This window comes from Myotis daubentonii, chromosome 1, assembly GCF_963259705.1.
Source record: "Myotis daubentonii chromosome 1, mMyoDau2.1, whole genome shotgun sequence".
NCBI classification, from domain to species: domain Eukaryota; kingdom Metazoa; phylum Chordata; class Mammalia; order Chiroptera; family Vespertilionidae; genus Myotis; species Myotis daubentonii.
In genome coordinates this window covers 108164214-108190361 of record NC_081840.1, presented here as the reverse complement: position 1 = coordinate 108190361, position 26148 = coordinate 108164214, and the positions used below count along the sequence as shown (strand labels likewise).

The 26148-nt window shown below is 42.9% G+C and overlaps 1 protein-coding gene, 1 non-coding gene and 1 pseudogene across 7 annotated transcripts in view; 1 reads left to right on the top strand and 2 right to left on the bottom strand.

Moving 5' to 3' along the window:
- Window positions 1-26148, bottom strand: part of SNUPN (snurportin 1) — a 49126-nt gene that overhangs the window by 10922 nt on the left and 12056 nt on the right. For 5 of the 6 annotated variants that reach the window (XM_059656278.1, XM_059656270.1, XM_059656264.1 and 2 more), the window contains 3 exons: window positions 18594-18698; window positions 18266-18362; window positions 6871-6968 (listed from right to left, as the gene is read on the bottom strand). In XM_059656278.1, coding sequence (XP_059512261.1) covers window positions 6871-6968; window positions 18266-18362; window positions 18594-18698 — 300 coding nt within the window. The remainder of the gene's footprint in view (window positions 1-6870; window positions 6969-18265; window positions 18363-18593; window positions 18699-26148) is intronic. The other variant, XM_059656296.1, reaches the window with a different exon arrangement.
- LOC132224223 (U6 spliceosomal RNA) lies at window positions 2124-2224 on the bottom strand (annotated as a pseudogene).
- On the top strand, window positions 6686-6789 carry LOC132223994 (U6 spliceosomal RNA). The gene has a single exon (XR_009450573.1). It is a non-coding gene; the product is annotated as a U6 spliceosomal RNA (small nuclear RNA).

Genomic DNA, 26148 nt, shown 5'->3' with positions numbered 1-26148 from the left:
CTCTTTGGATTTCTTTTGTTTGGGGTTCTCTGCGCTTCCTGGACGTGTAAGTCTATTTCTTTCACCAGGTAGGGGAAGTTTTCTGTCATTATTTCTTCAAATTGGTTTTCAATATCTTGCTCTCTCTCTCTCTTCTTCTGGCACCCCCATAATTAGGATATTAGTACGCTTGAAGTTGTCCCAGAGACTCCTTACACTATCTTCATATTTTTGGATTCATTTTTCTTTTTGCTCTTCCAGTTGGGTATTTTTTGCTTCCTTGTATTCCAAATCTTTGACTTGATTCCTAGGATCCTCTAGTCTACTGTTGAATCTCTGTATATTATTCTTTATTTCAGTCAGTGTATGCTTAATTTCTGACTGGTCCTTTTCCATGTTTTTGGCATTCTCACTAAGATCCTTGAAGGTCTCACCAAGTTTCTCAGAGGTTTCTAGAAGATTCTTGAGTAACCTTATCACTGTGGTTTAGAACTCTATATCTAGTATTTTGCTTTCTTCCATTTCTTTCATTTGTGACATATTTCTTTGTCTCCACATTTTGGTTACTTCCTGTGTTTGTTTCTATGTATTGGGTAGTTGCTAAGTCTCCTTGAGTTCATAGAGTGGCCTTGTGTGGTAGGTGTCCTATAGGGCTCAGGGGCTCATGCTCCCCAGTCACCTGAGGTGGACACTCTTGGTGCACCCCTTTGTGGGCTGTGTGCACAGTCTTGCTGTAGTTAAGCCTTGATTGCTGTTGGTGTCACTGGGAGGAACTGACCTGCAGGCCAATTGGCTGTGAGAACCAGCTGTGTCTACAATGGAAGAGCTGCTGTGCAGGAGACATTCTTATGGGGCAGGCCTTGCTTCAGTGGGGCTTTGGTGCTCACTGAGTCTGCCCCTTGAGTGTGTCGCTTAAGGATGTGAACAGTTGTAATCTGGTATGGTCTCACACTGACCACTGGGTACACTGGCTCTTGGATCTCCAAGGAGGTGCAAAGTCAGCCACTTCCTGGGGCCACCCAGCAGGAGCTACAGAGAGATCTGCAGATTCCTCCTCTTTGTATCAGGTTTGGAAGTGCCCAGACGAGGCCCAGCTGTGAAGCAAGGCAGGCTGCTGCTACTGGCCTTGGGCCTTCTTATGATAGCTTATGGGCTCCCTGACCCAGCTGCTGCCTGTTTGACAGGTTTTAGGCTGAGAAAGGGCAGGCCATTCATATGCAAAAGCCTCTGCACACAGCTTGGGTGAGGTTATAAATTGGGTGGGTGGGGGTCTCAGGGAATCACCAGGGCAGAGCAAACAGCAATGGCTGCCAGTCAGCCCTGCACCACAGAGGTCCCAGCGCAGGAACAATGACTGCTGTGAGCACCTCCATCTGAAAGAAAACCACCCTCGCGTTCCTGCCCTGATGCCAGATACTCCAGTTTCCCCCCATATGTGTCTGGGTCCCCCAGAGTCTCGCCTAGAACTAGAGTTCAGAGCAAGCAGGAGTTTGTATCTCCCTCCCAATTAAAAAAGCAGCACACCTGGGCGCCAGCCCGTTCCGTGCCTCTGCACTTCCTACCAGTCTCAGTGAGCTTTCTTCTTTACCTCTCTGGTTGTAGTACTTCCACTCAGCCAGCTTTCCCGTGGTTCTGGATGATAGTTGTTCTGTCTTTTAGTTGTAATTTTGATGTGGTTGTGAGAGGCAGAAAGTACAGGTGTTTACCTATGCCACCATCTTGGTTCTCTTTACTTCACTTTTAAAATGAAAATTTTTCTTTGCCCTGGCTGAGGTGGCTCAGTTGGTTGGGTGTTGTCCTGTGCACCCAAAGGTTGCCAACTCAATTCCTGGTAGGGGCCATGAAGGAGGCAGCTGCTCAATGTCTCCATCAATGTTTTTCTCTCTCTCCCTTCCTCTCTCCAAAAACCAATAAAAATATATTTTTTTAAATAAAAAAATTATTTTTTAATTAGAGTCAACATACATTATATTAGCTTCAGAAGGGCCATAGTTATTAATCATCTATGAAACTTATGAAGTGATCACCCTGATATGTCTAGTACCCATCTGATACCAGTTATTATATTATTCACTATATTCCCTATTCTGTACTATACATCCCCATGACAATTTTGTAACTGCCAATTTGTACTTTTTAATCCTCCAAATATGTAATGCTTGATGAATTTGTATGTCATCCTTGCCCAAAGGCCATGCTAATCTCTGTAACATTCCATTTTAGTATGTGTGCTCCTGAAGGAAGCAACAGATTTCCTTCTCTCTTTTTTTCGGTGCTAAAAATTTTTTTAAAATTTTTTGATAGGAGAGGAAGGAAGATACAGATTTGTTGTTTCACTTATTTATGCATTAATTGGTTGATTTTTGCATGTACCCTGACCAGAGACCAAACTCACAACCTTGGTGCATAAAAAATTAACACCTAACACCTATTCTGGCGGGGGGAAGGACGGGGGACGGGGGGACGGGAGGGGGGGGGAGACGATGGACTCAGGGAGCAACCGTGCAACCCCAGCCAGTGCAACAGCTTTACTTCTCCCTTTCCAATTTGCATGCCTTTTATTTCATTTTCTTGTCCGATTGATGTGGCTAGGAGTTCCAGTATTATGTTGAATAAAAGTGGTGCACCTAGTTTGAAAGAAAACACTTTTAACTTTTCCCCATTGGCTATGAAGTTAGCTGTGGGTTTGTCATATATGGACTTGATTGTGTTGAGGTACATTCCCTCTATTCCAACTTGGCTGAGACTTTTTATCATAAAAGACTGCTGAATTTTGTCAAATGACCTTTTTTTTATTTTTTAAATATATTTTATTGATTTTTTTACAGAGAGGGAGAGAGATAGAGAGTTAGAAACATCAATGAGAGAGAAATATCGATCAGCTGCCTTCTGCACATCTCCCACTGGGGATGTGCCCGCAACCGAGGTACATGCCCTTGACCGGAATTGAACCCGGGACCCTTCAGTCTGCAGGCCGACGCTCTACCCACTGAGCCAAACTGGTTTCGGCCAAATGACCTTTTTATTTATTGATTTTAGAGAAAGAGGAAGGAAGAGACAGAAAGAGAAATATTGATTTGTTGTTGCACTTATTTATGCATTCATTGGTTGTTTTTGCATATGCCCTAATGGAGATTGAACCCGCAACCTTGGCATATTGGGATGGTACTAGTCAAGCGAGCTACCTAGCCAAGGCTCATTTGCCTTTCCTGCATGTGTTAATATGATGATATGAGGTTGTATCATGTTTACTGATTTGAAGATATTGAACCAACTTTGCATCCTAGCAATAAATCCCACTTGGTCATTAAAAAAATCTTTTGAATATATTGCTGAATTCAGTTTGCTAAAATTTTGTTGAGGATTTTTGCACCTATGTTCGTCACAGATAATGGTCTATACATATCCTTTTTGTAATGTCTTCATCAGGGTGGAAATGATGGTATTCACATCCTCATAAAATGAGCTTGGGAGAATAGGTGTTAATTTTTTGAATGTTTGATAAAACTCACTTGTGAGCCAACCGGTTTAGAGCTTGTATTTGTTGAGAGTTTTTTGATTACTGATTTGGTTTCAGTTGGTAGTAATTGGTATGTTCAGATATTCTGCTTTTTCTTGATTCAGTCTTGGAAGATTGTATGTTTCTAGAAATTTATTCATTTCTTCCAGATTGTCCAATTTGTTGGAATGTAATTTTTTGTAGTATTTTTTTTATAATTCTTTGTATTTCTATGGTGTCAGTTGTCACTTTCATTTCTGATTTTATTTATTTGGGTACTCTCTTTTTATTCTTTTAAAATCACCCAAACACATGTTTTTTATTGATTACAGAACAAAGATGGGGGTCATGGGGAGAAACAGATCAGTTGCCTCCCTTACACACTCCAACCTGGAAAAGAACCCACAACCTAGATACGTGCCCTGACTGGGAATCAAACCCACCTTTTGGTGTATGGGACGATGCTCCAACCAACTGACCAGGGCTTTTTTCTTTTCTTCTTTCTTTCCTTCCTTCCTTCCTTCCATCCTTCCTTATTATTATTTATTTATTTATTTGCATTTTTATTGACTTCAGCGAGGAAGGGAGAGGGAGAAACATCAATGATGAGAGAGAATCATTGATTGGCTGCCTCCTGCATGCCCCCTACTGGGGATCAAGCCCACAATCTGGGCATGTGCCCTTGACCAGAATCAAACTGGGAACCCTTCAGTCCACAGGCCATCGCTCTATCCACTGAGCCAAACCAGCTAGGGCGGGCTCTTTTCTTAAAAAAAAAAAAGGGTATTGATTTCAGAAAGGCAGAGAGGGAGATAGAAACATCAATGATGAGAGAGAATCACTGATCGGCTGCCTCCTGCACGCCCCCTACTGCAACCTGGGCATGTACCCTGACCAGGAATTGAACTGTGACCTCCTAGTTCAAAGGTTGACTTTCAACTACTGAGCCACACTGGATGGGCTACTCTTTTATTCTTGAAGAGCCCGGTTAAAGGATTATCCATCTTGTTTATCTTTTCAAAGAATCAGCTCTTGAAACCTTTTTTAGACTATTTTTGATTTATTTCCACTCTCATCATTATTATTTCCTTCCTTCTACTCACTTTGGGGTCTGTATCTTGTTCTTTTCCTAGCTCCTTGAATTGCAAAGTTAGACTTTGAGATTTTTTTCTTGGTTCTTGAGGTAGGCCTGTACTGCAATGAATTTTCCTCTTAGGACTTTTACTTAATGTGTCCCATAGACTTTGGGTTGTTGTGTTTTCATTTTCATTTGTCTCAAGATAACTTTTGTTTCTTTCCTTGATCTTGATTTGATGCTTTATTTGATTTCAATCTTCTTAAGTTCATTGAGAACTGTTTTCTGGCTTAACATGTGATCTATCCTGAAAAATGTTTCAAAAGCACTTGAAAAGAATGTATATTCTACTACTTTGAAGTGAAATGCTCTAAAAATATAAATTGAATCCAGCTGGTTTAATATGTCCTTTCAGGCTGCTTTCCTTGTTGATTGTCTTTCTGGAAGATCAATCTATAGATTGCTTTGGATGATGATGGAGTGTTAAAGTCCCCTTCTATGACTGTAATTCTGTTGATCTCTTCCTTAGAGAAGCTAAGGTCTGTCAATTTTTGCTTCATATAGTAGGTGCTGCTATGTTGGTTGCATAAATGTTTACAAGTATTATATCCTCTTATTGGATAAATCCCTTTATCATCATAAGGTTTCCTTCTTTGTCTCTTATTACAGCCTTTGTTTTAAAGTCTATTTTATATGATAGAAGTATTGTTATGCCAGCTATTTTTTTTTCATTTGCATTTGCCTAAAACATATTTTTCTGCCAGGCCAGTGTGGTTCAGTGGTTGAACATTGACAACTGAACCAGCAGGTCATGGTTCAATTCCCAGTCAGGGCACATCCCCGGGTTGTGGGGTCAATCCCAAGTGTGTAGTGTGCAGGAGGCAGCCGATCAATGATTCTTTTTCATCACTGATATTTCTATCTCTCTCTCCCTTCTCCTTTCCTCTCTTTAATCAATAAAAATATATTTAAAAAAAATCTTTTTCCACCCCTTTACTTTCAGTTTGTGTATCTTTCAATTGGAAAAGGGTCTTGCAGACAGTGTATGTATGGCTCTTTTTTAAAAAATATATATTTTATTGAATTTTTACAGAGAGGAAAGGAGAGAGATAGAGAGTTAGAAACATCAATGAGCCAAAACCGGTTTGGCTCAGTGGATAGAGCGTCGGCCTGCGGACTGAAAGGTCCCAGGTTCGATTCCGGTCGGGGGCATGTGCCTGGGTTGCGGGCACATCCCCAGTGGGAGATGTGCAGGAGGCAGCTGATCGATGTTTCTCTCTCATCGATGTTTCTGACTCTCCATCTCTCTCCCGTCCTCTCTGTAAAAAATCAATAAAATATATTAAAAAAAAAAAAAAAGAAACATCAATGAGAGAAAAACATCGATCAGCTGCCTCCTGCACACTCCCCACTGGGGACGTGCCTGCAACCAAGGTACATGCCCTTGACCGGAATCGAACATGGGACCCTTGAGTCCGCAAGCCAACGCTCTATCCACCGAGCCAAACCGGCTAGGGCTGGATCTTATTTTATTATCCACTCAGATACCTTTTGTCTTTTTTTTTTTTTTTAATCCTCACCCAAGGATATTTTTCCATCAATTTTTTAGAAAGAGTAGAAGAGACAGGGAAAGACAGAGAGAAACATTGATGTGAGAGAAACACATAGATTGGTTGCCTCCTGTACCTGCTCTGAGCAGGACTCGGGCCAGAGAAGAGCCTGCAACCACGGTACATGCCCTTGACTGGAATCAAACCTGGGACCTTTCAAGTCTGCATGCCAACACTCTAGTCACTAAGCCAAATCAGCTAGGGCTACCTTATGTCTTTTTATTGGAGCACTTAGTCCATTTGCATTTAAAATGATTGTTGATAGTATGTACTTATTCCCATTTTTTTATATACAATTGTTCTTTTTCCCCTGTACTGACTTTCTGCAAGAGTCTACTAGATGATGTCTTACATTTCACCTTCTCTATTTTGATCAAAGGCATTCCCTTCACCTACAATCTTCGCTGACAACAATCCTCCCAAGACTCTGGAGAGAGCAGGGGGCAGCTGCAACTTATACAAGTCCTAGCCTACCCTTCTGCCCTGTTTCTATCTTTCCTCCCCTCAAGAATTTACTATATTGTGCTTGCTTCAGCAGCACATATACTAATACTGGAACGATACAGTGATTAGCATGACCCCTGTGCAAGGATGACCTGCAAATTCATGAAGCATTCCATATTTAAAAAAAAAAAGCTAACTTAAACAAACTCAAAGATGCAAGAAACGGAGAAAACAGAACACACGAGGAGATTATTGTTCCTTACCTGGCAGTCATAAAAAGGGTGGCCCCGCCAGCACATCACATCCAGAATGTAGTAGGTCTGCTTCGCCTCACTGTAAATGCAGTCCAGAATGGTATAGTCTGGGACACAATACAGAAAGTCAGTACAGGGTGCCCTTCCAATCAGGGTTCCCTCCACCACAATCTAGGAAGCCCACCTTAGGGCTTGGGAACGGAATCCAATAATCCTTGGTACTTGCAGCAAGCACCAGCACTAAGGTATGAGAATTCAGGGGGGAAAGCATTCTTCATGATGCAGCTGAAGAATGGTGACCTGAGGTAGGACAACACAGGAGGGATCAAGGCAACTCTTAAGCCAAGTGGAAATTCTGAGCTTTTATATAAATTGGGACATTTACTTACAGAAGCTCAAGTTTGAAAGCAAGTAATCATCCATTTTAGTTTGTAATTACTTTTGAGTTCCTATCATGGGCATTGTGTTCTGTGGGGGACATTAACTGCATGTAGTCCCTGCCTTTAAGAAAGTTACAATCTGCCCTCGCCAACATGGCTCAGTGGTTAGAGCATGGGCCCGTGGACCGAAGAGCTGCAGGTTTGATCCCCGGTTGGGGTGCGGGGGGCAATCAATCACTCTCTCCCCCAACCTTCCATTCTCTCTTAAAAATAGGAGAAAATACCCTTGGGTGAGGATTAACAACAACAACAAAAATCACAATCCAGTTAAGGAGATAAGATGATCACAGAGGGAAGAACCAAGAGCTGAACTATAGTGCAAACTAACTATAGAAATTCCAGAAAAAAAGGGATTGGAACAGCAGGAAGTGCTTCATAGAAGACATATGATATAAACACAGTCTTCTGGGTTAAGAATTAAAACAACAGGGCAGAGGGGTGGGCGGGCCTTCCAGGCCAAAGTACTGAATTGACATGAGAAAAGGCACAGAGGTAAAATAAATTGGGTACATGAGGGGAGCAAGAAGGCAAACCAGTGGAACACAGCTAAGGGTGGACATGGTGAGTAGGGGAAAGATACAAAGATGGGTAGACCAAAGCCCATGTGTGAGGAGCTCTAAAAGTCAATAGAGTAGTCTGGGCTCAGTACTAAGGATATGAGGAACCAGCAAGGGAGCCTCAGCAGGGAGGGAAGAGAGCAGGGTTCAGCCTAGTTCCGCCACTTTGTCACTAAATGACCATGAGCAAGTTATTTCACCTCCATGATTTAGTCTTCTCAGCTAGGCTCAGGTGGGAGAAAGAAGCTAAGGTTAGGACAACGATAAAGGAAAAAAGGGAATTCGGCAGGGAAGCCCCAGCAACATCTTACTGTACATTACACTCAGCATTCTAAGGGACCTTCCCCAATAAACTGTAGTTGTCACCTTGTAATGGCAGTTCATGGGAAAGGCATGTTAATTTTAATTCAGGGATTTTTTTTTTTGCCAAGCAGGCCTCATTAGGCTGCATCTAACTCTGCAGCTAGCTACAGAGGGCTGAAATTGAAGGAGATGGCCTGAATTCATTGGGCAGGACGGTGCCTATGCAGTTTCAAAGGCATGCTTTCAAAGTGGATCTTTAAAACAAATGACCAAAAACTTACACTATCTTTTTATTTTTTTTTATTCTATTTATTTTATTTTTTTACATTTTTTTTTAAATTAAATCTTTATTGTTCAGGTTATTACAGTTGTTCCTCTTTTTTCCCCCCATAGCTCCCCTCCACCTGGTTCCCACCCCAACCTCTGCCCTTACCACCCCTCCCAGTCCTCATCCATAGGTGTACGATTTTTGTCCAGTCTCTTCCCGCATCCCCCACACCCCTTTCCCCCCCCCAGAATAGTCAGTCCACTCCCTTCCTATGCCCCTGATTCTATTATATTCATCAGTTTATTCTGTTCATCATATTTACTCACTTGATTTTTAGATTCACTTGTTGATAGATGCATATTTGTTGTTCATAATTTGTATCTTTACCTTTTCTTTCTTCTTCCTCTTCTTAAAGGATACCTTTCAGCATTTCATATAATCCTGGTTTGGTGGTGATGAACTCCTTTAGCTTTTCCTTATCTGTGAAGCTCTTTATCTGACCTTCAATTCTGAATGATAGCTTTCCTGGATAAAGTAACCTTGGTTGTAGGTTCTTGGTATTCATCACTTTGAATATTTCTTGCCACTCCCTTCTGGCCTGCAAAGTTTCTGTTGAGAAATCGGCTGACAGTCGTATGGGTACTCCCTTGTAGGTAACTGAGTTTGTTTCTGTTGCTGCTTTTAAGATTCTCTAGAATCCCAGCAACAACAAAGAGCGGGTAACTATATAGGAACCAGCTCTGGATAGTGGACCTCCCCAAATCAGTTTTAAGTGCAATAGAGAAGCCGTATAGCCTCAGAGGCCAACCCCAGAACACTGCCACCCAGAGGCTGAGCCACAAACTGATTCTTTGCTAAACACAAAATAAGGCAGTCTGGGAAACAAATACGGCCTGCTTTAAAATAAGGACTGTGGTTTACAACACAGAGGAACAGTGTATTGCAGGGAAACTCAACACTCTCCTGAATTCCTGGCAGGACTAAGGTGAGCCAGACTGAAGAATAGAAGAACCGAAGGACCTTCACTATTGCAAATTTTTTCTTTTTTCACCTTTTAACTAAGAAACCAATTTTTTCTTCTTTTTTTTTTCTTCTTTTTCCCATCACCTGATTTTACCCTTTTAATTACTACCTTCTTATTTTTAACCAGTATTATTGCTGCTACCATTTTACCATTTTTTAAAGTGCCATTTTATTTTCTCTTTATTTTATTTTGGGATTTGAGTTCTCCATTCTATTTTCATCATTATATATATATTTTTTAAATATATTTTATTGATTTTTTACAGAGAGGAAGGGAGAGAGATAGAGAGTTAGAAACATCAATGAGAGAGAAACATCGATCAGCTGCCTCCTGCGAATCTCCTACTGGGGATATGCCCGCAACCCAGGTACATGCCCTTGACCGGAATCGAACCTGGGACCTTTCAGTCCTCAGGCCGACGCTCTATCCACTGAGCCAAACCGGTTTCGGCTTCATCATTATATTATTGGTTGTTTCTAGTTTGCATTCATCTCCAGGGAGCTGTTGCTGGAATTTGTTGGGATTAGTGGCGGTTCTATAGGAGTATTCTCCTCATATGAAAAGTCTCTTCCCCTCTTCCACTTCATTCTCTCTTTTTTTTTCTTTTCTTTTCTCGCTTTTATTTTCCCCCCTCCTTTTTCCCAATTTCATTTTTGCACTCCTTTTTTTGGTCCCTACTTTTCTTTTCTTTTTTCTCTTTTATCTTTTTCTCTTCCTTCTTCCTTATCCCCTAATGCTCTTAATTCGGGTGGTCACCTTTATTTGGGGTTATTAGTATCGTGAATATATTTGTGTTTAGTGCCTGGTACGTGGTGCCTTGTTGTGTTGTACTTTGTGCCTTTAAATCAACTCAGCAGATCCAAGCAACAGCAGCCTCCTGAGCACCACACCATCTGCTGAGGAACAGCAGCTGTACGTGAAAGCTCCCCCCACCAGCCAGAAGAGCCACCACAGCTGTGAACAGCACCCACCAGAGGAGCTGCTGCCAACTGAAGAGCAGCTGCTACCGCAACCGCCCGAAGAGCAACCACAGACCAAGGAGTCACTGCCACCCAGGGAGCAGCCACTGTACGACTCAACGTCTAGATATGTCAGTGAAATCAAACATGGGGAGACAAAGAAACCCCCAAAGGAAAGAGAAGGAGGACTCTCCAGAAAAGCAGCTAAGTAATACAGAGGTATGCAACATGACAGAAAAAGAATTCAGAATAAGGGTCATAGAGTGCATAAACAGGATGGAGGAAAAAATCAACAACTTCTACAATAAGCAAGAAGAAACAGATGAAAAAGTCAACTAACTATGCCAGAAGCAAGAAGAAACAGATGAAAAAAATCAATAACATATGGAAGAAGCAAGAAGAATCAGATGAAAAAATCCACAACTTAAGACCCAAGAAGAAATGAAGAGTGATATAGCTGCAATAAAAAACACCATTGAAAGTATCAACAGTAGACTAGCAGAAGCGGAGGACCGAATTAGTGAATTAGAAGACAAGGAAGCAAAACACACCCAAAATGTACTGCAATTGGAGAAAAAAATTAAAAGACAGGAGAAGAGCCTAAGGGAGCTTTGGGACAACATGAAACGAAACAACATACGAATAATAGGGGTGCCAGAACAACAGAAAGATGAACAAGGATTAGAAAACCTATTCGAGGAAATAATATCAGAAAACTTCCCTGAGGTGGGGAAGAAAAAAGTCACACAAGCCCAGAGAGTCCCAAACAAGGTGAACCTGAAAAGACCCACACCAAGACACATCATAATTACCATGGCAAATGTTCAGGACAAAGAGAGAATCTTACAGGCTGCAAGAGAGAGACGGAAAGTTACATACAAGGGACCTCCCATTAGATTATCATATGATTTCTCAACAGAAACACATCAGGCCAGAAAAGAATGGACGGAAATTTACAAAGTGATGCAAAGCAAAGGACTGAATCCAAGAATACTCTATCCAGCAAGGCTATCATTCAAAATTGAAGGGGAAATAAGAAGCTTCACAGATGAAAAAAGGCTAAGGGAGTTTATAACCACCAAGCCAGCAATGCAAGGAATGCTAAAGGGACTGGTATAAAAAGAAGAAATGAAAAGCTCAGAAAGAAAACAGCCACACAAAAGAAGAAATGGCTACAAACAAGTACCTTTCAATGATAACTTTAAACGTAAACGGACTAAATGCTCCAACCAAAAGACATCGAGTGGCTGAATGGATAAAAAAACATGACCCATACATCTGCTGTCTACAAGAAACCCACCTCATTAGAAGGGACTCACACGGACTGAAAGTGAAAGGATGGAAAAATATCTTTCAGGCAAATGGAAAGGAAAAGAAAGCTGGGGTAGCAATACTTATATCGGACAAAATAGACCTCAAAGTGAAGGCCATAACAAGAGATAAGGAAGGCCACTTCATAATACTAAAGGGATCAATACAACAAGAAGATATAACCCTGGTAAACATATATGCACCCAATGTAGGAGCACCCAAATTCATAAAAAAACTCCTGGAAGATATCAAAGGAGAGAGTGACAACAATACAATCATAGTAGGGAACTTTAATACACCACTGACAGCACTGGATAAGTCCTCTAGACAAACAATCAGCAAAGATACAGCAATCCTAAATGACTCACTAGATCAGATGGACTTAACAGACATCTTCAGAACACTTCACCCCAAAGCCAGGGAATATACATTCTACTCAAGTGCTCATAAGACATATTCAAAAATAGACCATATGTTGGGTCACAACCAAAGTATCCCCAAATTCAAGAAGATTGAAATCATCAAAAGCATCTTCGCAGACCACAATGGCATAATATTAGAAATAAACTACAATAAAAACAACCCAAAATACTCAAACACCTGGAAGCTGAATAGCATGTTATTAAATATTGATTGGGTTACCGATGAGATCAAAGAAGAAATTAAAAACATCCTGGAGACAGAACCTAGACACAGAACCTACACAGAACCTAGAGACAGAAGAACTTCGCTGGAGAGAACATGGCAAAAGATCCTGGACAGAAACTGGCGACAGAACCTAGCGATAGAACATGGCAAAAGATCCTGGACAGAAACTGGCCACAGAACCTAGAGACAGAACCTAGCGAGAGAACATGGCAAAAGATCCTGGACAGAAACTGGCCACAGAACCTAGCGAGAGAACATGGCTGAAGAACCTAGAGACAGAACCTGGCTACAGAACCTGGATAGAACATGGCAAGAGAACCTGACTAGAACCTGGTGACTGAACCTGGCTGGAGAACCTGGACAGAACCTGGCTGGAGAACCTAGCGAGGGAACATGCCTACAGAACCTGGCAATAGAACCAGGCAAGAGAACCCAACCATGCTGACCAACTGAATGCTGCCTCCGTGTCATTCCTTCTTCGCCGACTCCTTCCACACCTTTGGAGATCCTGACCAGAACTTGGCTAGAGATCCAGGCTAGGCTGCTGATCAACTGAACGCTGTCTCCGTGTCATTCCTTCTTCGCCGACTCCGTCCACACCTTTGGGGACCCCTGGACCTGCTGGGGTCAGACCCCAGCACAGGAGTTTCCCTGCTTTGCTTTCTCCTGCCTCTCTAGTCTATCACCAATAGATTTCATGTAACCCACCTACATCCCTTCCTTTGATTGCAGTACTATATAATAAAAGCTAATATGCAAATCGAAAAAAAATAAAAATAAATAAATAAATAAAAACATCCTGGAAACTAATGACAATGAAAACACAACAATCCAAACCCTATGGGACACAATGACAGCAGTCCTGAGAGGGAAGTTTATAGCTCTACAGGCCTATCTCAACAAATAAGAAAAAATGGTAGTAAATCATCTAACTCTACAGCTCAAAGAATTAGAAAGAGAGCAACAAGAAAACCCCAGAGTGAGCAGAAGGAAGGAGATCATAAAGATTAGAGCAGAAATAAATGACATAGAGACCAAAAAAATAATACAGAAAATCAATGAAACCAAGAGCTGGTTCTTTGAAAGGATAAACAAGATTGACAAACCTCTAGCCAGACTCACCAAGAAGCAAAGAGAGAGGACCCAAATAAACAAAATCAGAAACGATAGAGGCGAAATAACAACAGACCCCACAGAAATACAAATGATTGTTAAAAAATACTATGGACAGCTCTACTCCAACAAACTAGACAACCTGGAGGAAATGGACAAATTCCTAGAAAAATACAACATTCCAAAACTCAATCAGGAAGAATATAAAAATCTCAACAGGCCAATAACTATGGAAGAAATTGAAGCAGTCATCAAAAAGCTTCCATCAAACAAAAGCCCCGGACCAGATGGCTTCACAGGGGAGTTTTACCAAACATTCAAGGAAGAACTAAAACCTATCCTCCTCAGACTACTACAAAAAATTCAAGAGGAAGGAACACTTCCAAGCTCATTCTATGAAGCCAGCATCACCCTAATACCAAAACCAGGTAAAGACAACACAATGAAAGAGAATTACAGGCCAATATCCCTCATGAACATAGATGCCAAAATCCTCAACAAAACCTTAGCAAATCGGATCCAGCAGTACATCAGAAAGATCATACACCATGACCAAGTAGGATTTATCCCAGGGATGCAAGGATGGTACAATATCCGCAAATCAATAAACGTGATACATCACATAAACAAATTGAAAGAAAAAAACCACATGGTCATATTAATTGATGCAGAAAAAGCATTTGACAAAATTCAACACCCATTTTTGGCAAAAACTCTCAGTAAGGCGGGAGTAGAAGGATCATACCTCAACATAATAAAAGCCATATATGACAGGCCCACAGCCAACATCATACTCAATGGACAAAAACTAACACCATTTCACCTAAGAACAGGAACAAGACAGGGATGCCCCCTCTCACCACTCCTGTTCAACATAGTACTGGAGGTGTTAGCCATTGCAATTAGGCAAGAAGAAGAAATAAAAGGCATCCAAATTGGAAAAGAGGAAGTAAAACTGTCCTTATTTGCAGACGACATGATATTATACATACAAAACCCTAGAGACTCCATCAAAAAGCTGCGAGACTTAATACATGAATTTGCAATGTAGGAGGATACAAAATTAACCCCAAGAAATCTATGGCATTTCTATACACCAATAGTGAACTTTCAGAAAGAGAGATTATAAAAACAATCCCGTTTACCATCGCACCAAGAAAATTAAGCTACCTAGGAATAAACTTAACTAAAGAGGTAAAAGACCTCCACTCAGAAAACTACAGGACGTTGAAAAAAGATATAGAGGAAGACATAAACTGATGGAAGAACATACCATCTTCTTGGATTGGTAGAATCAACATCATTAAAATGTCCATACTACCCAAAGCAATCTATAAATTCAACGCACTTCCCATTAAAATACCAACGGCATACTTCACTGATCTAGAACGAACTCTCCAAAAATTCATCTGGAATAAAAAAAGACCCCGAATAGCTGCAGCAATCCTGAAAAAGAACAAAATAGGTGGGATCTCAATACCAGATATCAAGATGTATTACAAAGCCACTGTTCTCAAAACTGCCTGGTACTGGCACAAGAACAGGCATATAGATCAATAGAATAGAATAGAGAGCCCAGAAATCGGCCCGAACCAATATGCTCAATTAATATTTGACAAAGGAGGCAAGAACATACAATGGAGCCAAGATAGTCTCTTCAATAAATGGTGTTGGGAAAATTGGACAGATATATGCAAGAAAATGAAACTAGACCACCAACTTACACCATACACAAAAATAAACTCAAAATGTATAAAGGACTTAAATGTATGACAGGAAACCATAAAAATTCTAGAAGAATCCAAAGGCAAGAAAATCTCAGACATATGCCGAAGCAATTTCTTCACTGATACAGCTCCTAGGGCACTTGAAACTAAAGAGAAAATGAACAAATGGGACTACATCAAAATAAAAAGCTTCTGCACAGCAAAAGAAACCATCACCAAAACAACGAGAAAACCCACTGTGTGGGAAAACATATTTGCCAATGTCATATCTGATAAGGGCCTAATCTCCAAAATTTATAGGGAACTCATACAACTTAACAAAAGGAAGATAAACAATCCAATCAAAAAATGGGCAAAGGACCTAAATAGACACCTTTCAAAAGAGGACATTCAGAAAGCCAAGAGACATATGAAAACATGCTCAAAGTCACCAATCATCCGAGAGATGCAAATCAAAACAACAATGAGGTACCATCTCACACCTGTCAGACTGGCTATCATCAACAAATCAACAAACGACAAGTGCTGGAGAGGATGTGGAGAAAAAGGAACACTTGTGCACTGCTGGTGGGAATGCAGACTGGTGCAGCCACTATGGAAGACAGTATGGAGTTTCCTCAAAAAACTGAAAATGGAACTCCCATCTGACCCTGTGATCCCACTTCTAGGAATATATCCCAAGAAACCAGAAACACCAATCAGAAAGGATATATGCACCCCTATGTTCATAGCAGCACAATTCACCATAGCTAAGATCTGGAAACAGCCTAAGTGCCCATCAGTAGATGAATGGATTAGAAAACTGTGGTACATCTACACGATGGAATACTATGCTGCTCTAAGAAGGAAGGAACTCTTACCATTTGCAACGGCATGGATGGAACTGGAGAGCATTATGCTAAGTGTAATAAGCCAGTCAATGAAGGAAAAATACCACATGATCTCACTCATTCATGGATAATAGAGACCATTATAAACTTTTGAACAATAATAGATACAGAGGCAGAGCTGCCTCAAACAGATTGTCAAACTGCAGCGGGAAGGCCGGGGAGGGTTGGGGGGCAGGAGGTAGGGGAGTAAGAGATCAACCAAAGGACTTGTATGCATGCATATAAGCATAACCAATGGACATAAGACACTGGGGGATAGGGGAGGCTAGGGGACTGTCTAGGGAGGGGTGAAAAAAATGGACACATATGAAATACCCTTTGTAATACTTTAAGCAATAAAAAAAAAAAAAAAGATTCTCTCTTTGTCTTTTGCTCTTGGCATTTTAATTATGATGTGTCTTGGTGTGGTCCTCTTTGGATTCCTTTTGCTTGGGGTTCTCTGCGCTTCCTGGACTTGAAAGTCTATTTCTTTCACCAGGTAGGGGAAGTTTTCTGTCATTATTTCTTCAAATAGGTTTTCAATATCTTGCTCTGTCTCTTCTTCTGGCACCCCTATAATTTGGATGTTGGTGCGCTTGAAGTTGTCCCAGAGGCTCCTTAAACTATCTTCGTATTTTTGGGTGTTTTTCGCTTCTTCGCATTTCAAATCTTTGACTTGATTCTTGCGATCCTCTAGTCTGCTGTTGGAACTCTGTATAATATCCTTTATTTCAGTCAGTGTATGCTTAATTTCTAGTTCGTCCTTTTTCATAACCTCAAGGGTCTCACTAGATTTCTTGAGGGTCTCACTACATTTATCGGCAGTCTCACCAGACTTTTTGAGAATCTTACTAAATTTATCGCCGGTTTCTAGAAAGTTCTTGAAAAACCTTAAAAGTGTGGTTTTGAACTCTATATCCACTCGTTCACTTTCCTCCATTTCTGTCATTTGTGACCTGTTTCTTTGTCCCCGCATTTTTTATGCTTCCCTGTGTTGGTAGAGTGACTTTCTGTGCTAGGTGTTCTATAGGGCCCAGTGGCTCAGCCTCCCTAATTACCTGAGGTGGACACTCTTGGTGCACCCCTTTGTGGGCTTTGTGCACAGTCTTTTTGTACTTAAGCCTTGATTGTTGTAGGTATCACTGGGAGGAATTGACCTCCAGGCCAATTGTCTGTGAGAATCAGCTGTGTCTGCAGTGGGAGAACTTCTGTGCTGTAGACACCCTTATGAGGCAAGACTTGCTTCAGTGGGGCTTTGGTGCTCACTGAGTCTGCCCCCTGAGTGTGTCCCTTATGGATCTGAGGAGTTGTAATCTGGATGGTCCCACTCTGACCAGTGGGTACACTGGCACTTGGATCTCTAAGGAGGTGCTAATTTAGCCTCTGCCTGAGGCTACTCAGCAGGAGCTATGGAGAGATCTGCAGATTCCTCTTCTTTGTTTGGGTTTTGGAGGTGCCCAAATGAGGCCCAGCTGTGAAGCAATGCAAGCTGCTGTGGGGCCTTGGGCCTTCTCTTGGAAGTTCTGGGTCTGTCTGGCCCAGCTGCAGTTTGTTAGGTAATTTTCAGATTGCAAAGGGCCATGCCTTTCATATGCAAAAGCCTCTGGGCACAGCTTGGGTGGGGCGGGGTCTCAGGGAATCAACAGGGCAGAGCAAACAGCTATGGCTGCTCCTCAGTCCTACTCTAAGAGGCCCCGTGTCTCAGTGTCCCAGTAATCACTGCAAGCACCTCTGAGAGAAAGCCGCCCTTGAGTTCCGACCGATGCCAGACAGTCCAGTTTCTCCCTGTATGAGTCTGGGTCCCCAGAGACTCACCCAGAACTGGAGTTCAGAGCAGTCGGGAGCTTTAGACTCCCTCCCGATCGAAAAAGACAACCGTGTCCTCAGTAGCCAGCCCTTTCCACGTGTGCCTCCATACCTCTGCACTTTACTTCTGTACCTCCTCTGAGTCTCAGTGTGCTTTTCTCTTTCTTCTAGTTGTAGAATTTCCACTTAGCCAGCCTTCCTGTGGTTCTGGATGATGTCCGTTTTGTCTTTTGGTTGTATTTTTGAAGTGGTTGTGCGAGGCAGCAATTTCCGGTGTTTACATATGCCACCATCTTGGTTTCCCTTACACTTTCTTTTACTGATTAAAAAACCTAGTAATTATAAACTTAAAAAAAAATAGACAATTTCATGTAGGTACCTTTTGCAGTTGTTGAGTTTCGCTTGTTGCCTCCTGGCAGAAGTGAAGAAAACTTGTTGACACAGTAACCACTCTTGGTGTAGGCACTGGTAGAACCCTATTTGGAAAGAAAGGTACCATTAGACATCAGTTCTCCTCACACTCTTGCTCCCACACTCTGCAGAGGTGTCATCAGCCTAAAGATGGCTTTCAAAAAATCTTCCTACAGGCAAGTATTTCAATCCACATGCCAGGCATAGCTGCTGTGGTGGACAAGGAACATGAAGTGCAAAGGATCCCTCTTACTACAGACAAGGCAATGGTGATTTAAGAGGAGGCAGCTACTCACCCTGGAGGCCACGATAAGCGCTCTTTTTCCAACAGGGCACACAACCACAATCCATTCCTGCCCCAAATCCGAAGGGACGTCAATTAACCACTCAGAAAGCATCAACTGGGAACACAAAATATGGTGTTAAAAATCAGCAGGGGTGTGCTGCTCCACTATTTATAATGACAAGGAATCTATGTACTATCTATATATATATCTCAAAGCTAATATGCTAAATGTCCCTCTGCCCGTCCAACTGGTTGCTATGACACAAACTGGGGATAGACGCTCAACGCAGAGCTGCCAAGTTGCAGTAAATTGGCAGCGGCGGTTCTCGGGTGACATACCCCGAAAGTAGAGTGGAGGGAGCGCAATTCCTCGCAAAGCTGCACGATTCCACCTTCAGCCGTGGGTTATGTTGCTGCTGGGGCACTGTCGGCCCTGAATCTGGTTTACTGGAATCTGGCTTATTGCACACTTGCTACGACAGCAACTTTGCAGAGTGCCCTCTCGCACTCGGGGACCCCTCGGGGGATGTCGGATGCCGGGAGCCGGTCCATCCTTGCTGTTTCAAGGGACCTGGCATATATGGCATACGGTTCTTAATATGTTTGCTCACCTTCTTGGTGCTGTGTTTTAACCAAGGTCACCTCTCCAAGAAAGGTTGAATCCCCAGGTAGGGATTTTCCCCTGAAGTTAGGGAGGGAATAAAACCCCTCAACTAAGTGCCAGGCGGGTAATTAATCACTTTAACTATGAACAATCATGCTTAAGCTACATAATCTTTACTCCCTGGAATGGAGATAAGAAACGCCCTAACCTTTGTAATAGAGATTGATAGGATTGAATCAACTGGTATAAATACAGATGTAACAAGACAGCAAGACTCAGAACTTAGAACACAGAATTCAGAAGACAGAACCTACACGGAGCCTGGAGACAGAAGAACTTCGCTGGAGAGAACATGGCAAAAGATCCTGGACTGAACCTGACTATAGAACATGGCAAGAGAACCTGACTATAACCTGGTGATTGGACCTGGCTGGAGAACCTGCAGAACCTGGCTGGAGATCCTAACCAGAACTTGGCTGGAGATCCTGGCTAGAGATCCTGGCTAGGCTGCTGATCAACTGAACGCTGTCTCCATGTCCTTCCTTCTTCACCGACTCCGTCTACACCTTTGGGGACCCCTGGACCTGCTGGGGTTGGACCCCGGCAGTTGGAGAGCCGATTTCGGCCCAATCCCCACAGGCCAGGTCGAGGGACCCCACCTGCCGGAGGAACCCCACTCACTCCACAGACACCTTTTGAGCCATGGAGCCACACCAGGTGCAGCTGGCCAGCCAGGGAGGGGCTGCGGGAGGTTGGCTCCAGGGCATGTCCGGCCCGTCTCGCCCAATCCTGCCCTGCCCTGGCGGCCACCTTCGAATTAATTTCCATTCAAGGTGCACAAATCTGTGCACTGGGTCACTAGTATCACAAATCTATAATGAAAATACAAGTTAAAGAATGATGGCAGAAAAGACTGACAGTAGAAGCCTCCACCCTACTTGATATTAGCAGTCCACTAGTCTCCTGCTCAACTGATGGGATGGAGGCTATTCACTGTGAACTTCAACTTCTCTCCTCACCTTCATTACCTGCATTTATACCCATTCTTACTACCTTGCCTTCTAGACCCGGGTGATGGGACTCTCTTCCTTTCCTTACTTTGTCCACCAACCTACCATTACCATAATTATTATGTTCCAGGGGCTATACCTTAATGATAAGGTCCCTGACATTGACATGCTCTTAAACTAGATCATTCTTTCCCAAAATGGTGATACAAACACTATACTAAAGAATATTAGGGCCCTAGCAGGTTTGGCTCAGTGGATAGAGCGTCAGCCTGTGGACTGAACGGTCCCAGGGTTGATTCCAATCAAGGACACATGCCCAGGTTGTGGGCTTGATCCCCAGTAGGGGGCATTCAGGAGACAGCTGATCAATGATTCTCATCATTGATGTTTCTATCTCTCTCTCCCTTCCTCTCTGCAATCAATAAAAAAATAAAAATAGCCTTAACCGGTTTGGCTCAGTGGATAGAGCGTCGGCCTGCGGACTGAAGGGTCCCAGGTTCGATTCTGGTCAAGGGCATGTACCTTGGTTGCGGGCACATCCCCAGTGGGGGGTGTGCAGGAGGCGGCTGATTGATGTTTCTCTCTCATCAATGTTTCTAACTCTCTATCCCTCTCCCTTCCTCTCTGTAAAAAATCAATAAAAATATATTTTGAAAAAAATATATATATACTTAAGAAAAAAAAATAAATTTTAAAAAAGGATAGTAGGAAGTTTGCCCTAAGAAATGGGGGAGGTAAAAAAGGTGTTCAAACTTCGGGGGGGGGGGGGGATTTGGAAGGAAAAAAAAAATAAAGAAATGGGGGAGGCTGTTGGTGAAATTAAGTTCAAAAGGTTAATTCTTCAACTCATCACTCATAGTCCATCCCATCTATAAAACTTAGGCCTATCAATTAATCCCTCCCATTGAATCTTTTCTCTCTCCTTCCCCTTAGCCCACAAAATACTTAACCCTTAATCTTCAAAAGCAAAATGAAAACCTTTTATCACTCTGTGTTTCTGTTAAGTTATCTTTCTCCTTTTTTTCAAATTAGTGCAATCGTTGCTGTCTTCCCACCTACTGACACCCTCAGTCCAAATTTGCTACCCCTCATCCCTGCTAAAGACCATCAGTGACTTCTTTGTACCAAGCGTCTCTTCCCTATTCTTCTTATGCTCCTGCTTCCACTTCCTGTGTGATAATACCAGTCACATCCTTCTCCTTGCTATATGTTCCCTTGTCCCTATGACAGTGATACTGTTTTTCCCTCCAAATATTCCTCCACACACTCCCCCAAAACAGGTAAATAATCTTCATGAGGCTGTTTGTTTATGCCCCCCTTTTCTCTTAGGTGCTGCCCCCTTCGGGGTAGATCTCATCTATTTCTGTAGCTTCACTTATCATTCTAACAGGATGCCTCACAATTGCCTTCTTTTTCTAGTCCAGATTTCCTTCCTTTCCTGCAGACATATATTTCAAGCTGGCCATTTAATTTTTTTTTTTCCTTTGTCTTCTCTGTACCTTAAACTCAGTATAGTATATAAAAGTGGAATTTACTGCCTTCTGTTGCCCAAGTATTTCCCAACCCTAAAACACACACCCTTCCCCTTCTGCATTCTATAGCCCTGCTAACTGCATCACCACTATCTCTGCTACTAAATCTTAAACCCAAGGCATAATCAACACAACCTTAAAGAAGAGTAGTAATATAACACTAAAAGAACAAGCAACAAAACAAAAAAGAGCCCTAACCGGTTTGGCTCAGTGGATAGAGTGTCAGCGTGCGGACTCAAGGGTCCCAGGTTCGATTCCAGTCAAGGGCATGTACCTTGGTTGGGGCACATCCCCAGTAGGGGATGTGTAGGAGGCAGCTGATCGATGTTTCTCTCTCATCGATGTTTCTAACTCTATCCCTCTCCCTTCCTCTCCGTAAAAAAATCAGTAAAATATATTTTTTATAAAAACAAGAACAAAAACAAAAAATAGATAAATTAGCCTGGTGGTGTGGCTCAGTGGTTGAACATCAACCTATGAACCAGGAAGTCACGGTTCGATTCTTAGGGCACATGTTTCTCTCTCTTCCTCTCTAAAAAAAAATAAAAATATACTTTAAAAAAAAAAGATAAATTAGACTACACAAAATGTAAAACTTCTGTGCTGCCTCAATGATACTATCAAAAAAGTGAAAAGAACCTAGTGGTATGACACCAATTCAGAGTGTCCCTTATGCAGGGAGAAGTTCCCTCCCCAGAAGCCGTCTATCTGCCACACTCCCAATGACCAAAAGATGGAGGAACCCAGGAGTTGCCTAACATCAAGAGAAAACTTAACTTAAAACCGGTTTGGCTCAGTGGATAGAGCGTTGGCCTGTGGACTGAAAGGTCCCAGGTTCGATTCCGGTCAAGGGCATGTACCTTGGTTGGGGCACATCCCCAGTAGGGGGTGTGTAGGAGGCGGCTGATCGATGTTTCTCGCTCATCGATGTTTCTAACTCTCTATCTCTCTCCCTTCCTCTCTGTAAAAAATCAATAAAATATATTTTAAAAAAATCTATACTAATAAAAGGGTAATATGCTAATTAGACCGGGAAACCTTCAGGACAAAGCCATGGTGGCGGGGCCGAGGCAGAGACAGTTAGGGGCGATCAGTTAGGAGGGGAGGGCAGTTGGGGGTGATCAGGCTGGCGGTGGGGGCCGGGGGGAATGGCGGCGAGCAGGACAGTGGCGGGGGGTGGGGGGCAGTTGGGGGCGAGCAGGCCGGCAGGCAGAATGGTTAGGGGCGATCAGGCAGGCAGGCGAGCGGTTAGGAGCCAGCAGTCCCGGATTGCGAGAGGGATGTCCCAGATTGGAGAGGGTGCAGGCCGGGCTGAGGGACACATCCCCCCTCCGACATGAATTTCGTGCACCAGGCCATTAGTGTGTGCGTGTGTGCGTGTGTGTGTATTCTTTTTTACTTATTTCAGAGAGGAAGGGAGAGATAGACAGAAACATCAATGTTGAGAGGGAATCATTGATTGGCTGCCTCTTGCATGCCACCTACTGGGGATTGATCCTGCAACCCGAGCATGTGCCTTTGACCACAGGCTGACACTCTATCACTGAGCCAGACAAGCTAGGGCCTTAACTTCTTCTTAATATTAAATTTACTTGCGAGAGAAACCAAGATGGCAGCATAGGTAAACACCGGAAATTGCTGCCTCGCACAACCACTTCAAAAATACAACCAAAAGACAAAACGGACATCATCCAGAACCACAGGAAGGCTGGCTGAGTGGAAATTCTACAACTAGAAGGAAAGAGAAAAGCACACTGAGACTCAGAGGAGGTGCAGAAGTGCAGAGGTACAGATGAGCACACGGAAAGAGCTGCCAACTGAGGACGCGGCTGTCTTTCTGATCGGGAGGGAGTCACAAGCCCCCGACTGCTCTGAACTCCAGTTCTGGGTGAGTCTCTGGGACCTAAACTCATACGGGAGAAACTGGACTGTCTGGCAGCGGGAAGAACTCAGAACTCGAGGGCGGCTTTCTCTCAGAGGTGCTTGCAGCGATTACCGGGACACTGAGAGCGGGGTCCCTTAGGGCAGGGCTGAGGATCAGCCATAGCTGCTTGCTCCACTCTGTTGATCCTGAGACCCCGCCCCACCCAAGCTGTGCCCAGAGGCTTTTGCATATGAAAGGCATGGCCCTTTGCAATCTGAAAATTACCTAACAAACTGCAGCTGGGCCAGACAGACCCAGAACTTCCAAGAGAAGGCCCAAGGCCCCACAGCAGCTTGCATTGCTTCACAGCTGGGCCTCATTTGGGCACCTCCAAAACCAAAACAAGTAAGACGAATCTGCAGATCTCTCCATAGCTCCTGCTGGGTAGCCTCAGGCAGGGGCTAAATTAGCACCTCCTTAGAGATCCAAGTGCCAGTGTACCCACTGGTCAGAGTGGGACCATCCAGATTACAACTCCTCAGATCCATAAGGGACACACTCAGGGGGCAGACTCAGTGAGCACCAAAGCCCCACTGAAGCAAGTCTTGCCTCATAAGGGTGTCTACAGCACAGAAGTTCTCCCACTGCAGACACAGCTGATTCTCACAGACAATTGGCCTGGAGGTCAATTCCTCCCAGTGATACCTACAACAATCAAGGCTTAAGTACAAAAAAACTGTGCACAAAGCCCACAAAGGGGTGCACCAAGAGTGTCCACCTCAGGTAATTAGGGAGGCTGAGCCACTGGGCCCTATAGAACACCTAGCACAGAAAGTCACTCTACCAACACAGGGAAGCATAAAAAATGCGGGGACAAAGAAACAGGTCACAAATGACAGAAATGGAGGAAAGTGAACGAGTGGATATAGAGTTCAAAACCACACTTTTAAGATTTTTCAAGAACTTTCTAGAAACCGGCGATAAATTTAGTAAGATTCTCAAAAAGTCTGGTGAGACTGCCGATAAATGTAGTGAGACCCTCAAGAAATCTAGTGAGACCCTTGAGGTTATGAAAAAGGACGAACTAGAAATTAAGCATACACTGACTGAAATAAAGGATATTATACAGAGTTCCAACAGCAGACTAGAGGATCACAAGAATCAAGTCAAAAATTTGAAATACGAAGAAGCAAAAAACACCCAACCGGAAAAGCAAAATGAAAAAAGAATCCAAAAATATGAAGATAGTCTAAGGAGCCTCTGGGACAACTTCAAGCGCACCAACATCCGAATTATAGGGGTGCCAGAAGAAGAGAGAGAGCAAGATATTGGAAACCTATTTGAAGAAATAATGACAGAAAACTTCCCCCACCTGGTGAAAGAAATAGACTTTCAAGTCCAGGAAGCGCAGAGAACCCCAAGCAAAAGGAATCCAAGGAGGAACACACCAAGATACATCATAATTAAAATGCCAAGAGCAAAAGATAAAGAGAGAATCTTAAAAGCAGCAAGAGGAAGACAGTCAGTTACCTACAAGGGAGTACCCATACGACTGACAGCCGATTTCTCAACAGAAACTTTGCAGGCCAGAAGGGAGTGGCAAGAAATATTCAAAGTGATGAATGCCAAGAACCTACAACCAAGATTACTTTATCCAGGAAAGCTATCATTCAGAATTGAAGGTCAGATAAAGAGCTTCACAGACAAGGAAAAGCTAAAGGAGTTCATCACCACCAAACCAGGATTATATGAAATGCTGAAAGGTATCCTTTAAGAAGAGGAAGAAGAAGGAAAAGGTAAAGATACGAATTATGAACAACAAATATGCATCTATCAACAAGTGAATCTAAGAATCAAGTGAATAATATGGTGATCATAATAGAATCAGGGACATAGAAAGGGAATGGACTGACTATTCTTGGGGGGGAAAGGGGTGTGGGAGATGCGGAAAGAGACTGGACAAAAATCATGCACCTATGGAAGAGGACAGTGGGTGGGGAGTGAGGGCGGAGGGTGGGGCGGGAACTGGGAGGAGGGGAGTTATGGGGGTAAAAAGAGGAACAAATGTAATAATCTGAACAATAAAGATTTAATTTAAAAACAAAAGATTTAATTAAAAAAATAAACAAATATACTTGCACCGAAATCAGGAAATTCCCTAATTTTATATTTTTGTTACATAAGATACTGTGCCAGCAGCTCAGGTGGAGGACAGAAACTGGACTGCTGGTCCAAGGCTTCCAGGGTCAGGTTTGGGCAAGGGCTCCACCCAGCTCAGTTATTCCCAAGCCTGCAGACCTGATCGGGAGTTGTGACCAGGGCCCAATGATGGGGCACACCCACCCTCACCCCTGCAGCACAACTCAGTTACTTCTGCAGGAAGTTCACTCACTGGGACAAGTTCACTCCTTTCCCCAAACCACACAGTTGAGAAATGATTTCAGAAATAGGCTGGGACACACTATTCACTTCTATGATGAGGAAAGGAGCCAACATCTGGCAGACAATAAGGGTTTAGCCTGAATGAGCAAGTGCTGAGTGAGTGGAGAACATTG